The sequence below is a fragment of the Octopus bimaculoides genome, chromosome 29, assembly GCF_001194135.2.
Source record: "Octopus bimaculoides isolate UCB-OBI-ISO-001 chromosome 29, ASM119413v2, whole genome shotgun sequence".
Taxonomy (NCBI): domain Eukaryota; kingdom Metazoa; phylum Mollusca; class Cephalopoda; order Octopoda; family Octopodidae; genus Octopus; species Octopus bimaculoides.
Genome location: NC_069009.1, coordinates 11,613,638 through 11,617,589, shown reverse-complemented (window position 1 = coordinate 11,617,589; position 3,952 = coordinate 11,613,638). Strand labels below are relative to the sequence as shown.

At 36.1% G+C, this 3,952-nt stretch overlaps 1 protein-coding gene across 3 annotated transcripts in view; it reads right to left on the bottom strand.

The window, feature by feature from the left end:
- LOC106868081 (E3 ubiquitin-protein ligase mib1) overlaps positions 1–3,952 on the bottom strand; it is a 36,955-nt gene that overhangs the window by 11,839 nt on the left and 21,164 nt on the right. For all 3 annotated transcript variants that reach the window (XM_014913196.2, XM_052977869.1, XM_052977870.1), the window contains exons 6-7: positions 2,056–2,192; positions 531–581 (exon numbers count right to left, since the gene is read on the bottom strand). In XM_014913196.2, coding sequence (XP_014768682.2) covers positions 531–581; positions 2,056–2,192 — 188 coding nt within the window. The remainder of the gene's footprint in view (positions 1–530; positions 582–2,055; positions 2,193–3,952) is intronic.

Below are 3,952 nucleotides of genomic sequence, written 5' to 3'. Positions count from 1 at the left end.
AGCGTGAACTAGAACTAGACATCTCTTCAGTTTCTTTAAACAATAACCGTACTCTGCAAAGAATGTTTTTTTAAACACAAGAACGGGGGAGATAATTCAAGAAATATTCCTCTTAAAAAATTAGGGTCGGGCGAGTTGTCTTCCTTCACTTGATAGCTAGGTCTTGCAATTTAGAAGTAAAAATTTCCGAAAATGTGTACAATAAATAACTGCTCTATATTTTATAGGCTATGCTCTTCTCCTGATTTATGATATTGTAACGAAGATATATATATATATATATATATATATGTTCTGACCTGAGGCATTTTGGGTATATACCCTAACAAGTGAAACATATTACAACAAACCTCAGTGGATAGTTTATGAAATATGAGTAATATTGATATCTGTAATAAAATTACTTTACAACTTCCCTATCAGCCAAAAATTAGGAATGGAACCTACTCTCCATCATTCTGACAAACAAAATAGCTCAAGTAAAGGTAAACTTTATAGAAATAAATTAGGTACAGTTATTTTATACTCACTAACTGACTCTGCCACCGTCTGGACACCCTTGTCGGACAATTTTGGACAGTCTGAAATAAACATTTCCGAATTTTACACTTTAAACTAATAATCTTTTATCTTTACAAATTATCTGTATTTTATCAGTGAGAGACATTCTAATCATCAGTGGTCAATTAGTGATCACAACCGTTTCGGACAACATTTTTCGACTTTCTCTAGTGGTACTATAAGTTTGAGAGGAACGTTTAATCTTTTTATGCAGAGGACAATCTTTCTAATACCTGTGCCACGATAAAATTTACCCAGGACACTTTAGAAAGTGGTTGGTGTTGGGAAGGGCATATCACCATTGAAAAGCTGGAATACTTTAGCTGTGTTCCTCAACCAATCAAGGGGGCAGTAACTATGAATAAGAACTGACTAAGTGACTATCAAGCCTGTCCATGGGAACGTGAAAATCAGCTGATAAATGATGAGGGCGATATCATTGATTGTATTGTATCTTACAGCCAGTATCTACCTTGAAAAGAAAGAGAAACAACCGTTGTCTCGTGGATGTAATGATAGATTTACTATCAGAGAAATACGACGGAATTCACTCATAGAACACATTTCATCGTAATTCTACCAGATTATGAGAGACATTTAACTGAATAACAACAGCAATAACAATAACCTCTCTGTAAACTTACTAAAATTATATATAACTAGCCAAAAATTTTCATTAACTCACCTGTTCCAAAAAATGGAATATTAAATCTATTGTCTTCTGTTTTATCCATTTTACCATCTGTGCTAACCTCAGTGGATAATTTATGAAATTTCAGTTATATTGATATCTTTAACAGAATTACTTTACAGCTAAACGATTCAATTCGAATTTAGGTATGGAACGTGTTTTCAGTCATTCTGACAAACAAGATGGCTCAGATGAAGGTAAAATTTATAGAAATCAACTAGATATATATATATATGTGTGTGTGTTTGTGTGTCTGTGTTTGTCCCCCAGTCATCGCTTGACAGCCAATGTTGGTATGTTTACGTCCCCGTAACTTGGCAGCTCGGCATAAGATACCTATAGAACAAGTACTAAAGTACTAGGTTTACAAAGAATAAGTTCTGGAGTCGATTTCTTCGACTAAAGACGGTGCTCCAGCATGGCCGGAGTCCAATAACTGAAACACATTAACCACATATAATAGCTGGCAAACAATTGATTGCTAAAAACTTATATTTGCTAATGGACCGTCAAGATTTATTGATATTTCAGTTAGTCGCCATTTAGGTTTCATTAGAAAGCATTAGTCGTCTGCTGCAGACGGTACTCATTTGATATGTGAAAAGTTTCCTACTCAGATAAAGACAATATTCAGTGGGTGTAGTCATAGAAATACTATCAACGAGAAAAGGCAGCTGGAACATCTTTTATTAAAAGTCTGTCAGATTCTGACAGACCTGGGTCTACACAGTAATATGAAATACATTATTGCACACCATAAATTCCATGAGACAAACAAGCAGGTCATCAAAAAGTATCCTTACCAAAAACTCTTGGGCTTATACATGTTTTGCATTTGGGGCATCTTCTAAGTTTAATTGTGTAGCACTCTCCACATACCGCATTATGTGCACAGGGTTGTAACTCCACAGTGGCCTCATTTACTTCACAAAGCATACACCTGCAGAAGAAAATAAAAACACGTCCCACATTCATTTGTAACACATATTACATTGTGTCCATGTTTATAATACAGAATATTATGAGACACTGCAATGATCAGAGTGAGGACCATGACTTAGTATTCAGAGTGTTGGACCCATGATTGTAAGATTGTGGTTTCAATTCCTGGACCAGGGGACGTTTTGTGTTCTTTAGCAAAATACTTCATTTCGAGTTTGTCCTGAATACAAATATATCTCTAATGGATAGAATGAAAAGCCACTGTAATCTCCAAACTACTTGTTTTCACTGGAATAAGAAAGACTAGAATTCCTATTGCAGCTTCAAGTTTACAATTTCGGACATGTCAAGACTAACATTCACCCTTATTTCAATGTGGGCCGCATGTAAAGTATCAGTATCATATAAATGTGTTAGAATCCTGAATGTGTGAGACTGCCAGGAAATATCGATGAGATGCTCGACGTGGTAATAAAAAACAGAGGAGAAAAGAAACGGTGCAACAGGATACCCAACAATATCAAATGGGGGACTAAAAATTCAAACTACACACAGCAACAAAACTGGATAGTAAAATGTTCTGGAAGTTTGTATATCCGAAAACAGAGGCCTCACTTTCTAGTCGGCCCTCCTCGTAATCTCTACACATGTCAGATTGCTGACAATCCCAACGAATGTGCACGGTTTAGTGATGAATGCGTCGCTGGAAATTTCACTTTTGAAAATCCAAATGTACCATCTTCACTTCTGCTGAGATCAAATTCCATGATATCTACTGAATTTATTTCTGCAATACTGAGATGCTAATTGAAGCATATGTGCAAATATGATTCTTGTTGTCTTAATGGTGTCATTTATCTGCTTCTCAAAGGGTGCATCCTTTTTCTCCTGCATCAGCTTTTTCAACTCTTCTAAATCAGCTTACTCCACTACAATGGAAAATTGCCAGTGTTATTCCCCTTTCCGAAAAGAATGACCAGATATCACCTATTGATTACCACTCAATTAGTCTCACCGAATTAATAGATTCGTGTGACACGAATATATTCTGGGACACCTGGAACCCCAACCATTTGGATTTATTTCTAACTGTGGCTGCAGTGGTCAACCCATTGATTTTCTTGAAGACATCACCTAAACCACAGATAGTGGTTCATAGGTGGATGTTATCTATCTCAACTTCACCAAAGCCTTTAATTTTATGCCACACAAACCAATTATGGCAAAACTGTCTGCAATGGATGCAAGGCCTAAATTTTATAACTAGTTGAAGTCTTTACATTCTCAGTTGAAAAGAAATTGTCACAGTACTAGGATAACATTCTGCACCCAATACAGAAAATCTGTAGGGAACTGTTCTTCGTCTTCTGTTGCTTCTTGTATATATTAACTAAATCTATGCCAACTATATGCCATAGATCATTCCTTTAATCTCACCTGGACACAATGCAGTAATGGATTGCTGACTGGAAACAGAAGTTGGCTATAAACAGGTGCACCACCATACAATATGGGAGGAAAAGCCCATGATTTACCAACTCCTTCCAAAACACCAAACTTAAGAATTCTATCAGTGACCTTGACCTTGGCATTAATCTCAACAATGGTCCTTGATGGATGAACCACATTCTCAAAATCATCAAAAAGATTAAAGTTGTCTTAGCATCAATCAATCAGTCTGCCATTTATGGCCAATCTATTTAAAGTTAAATATGGCTATCATATGTCCACACAGTTTGCATCTCCAATCTGGAATCC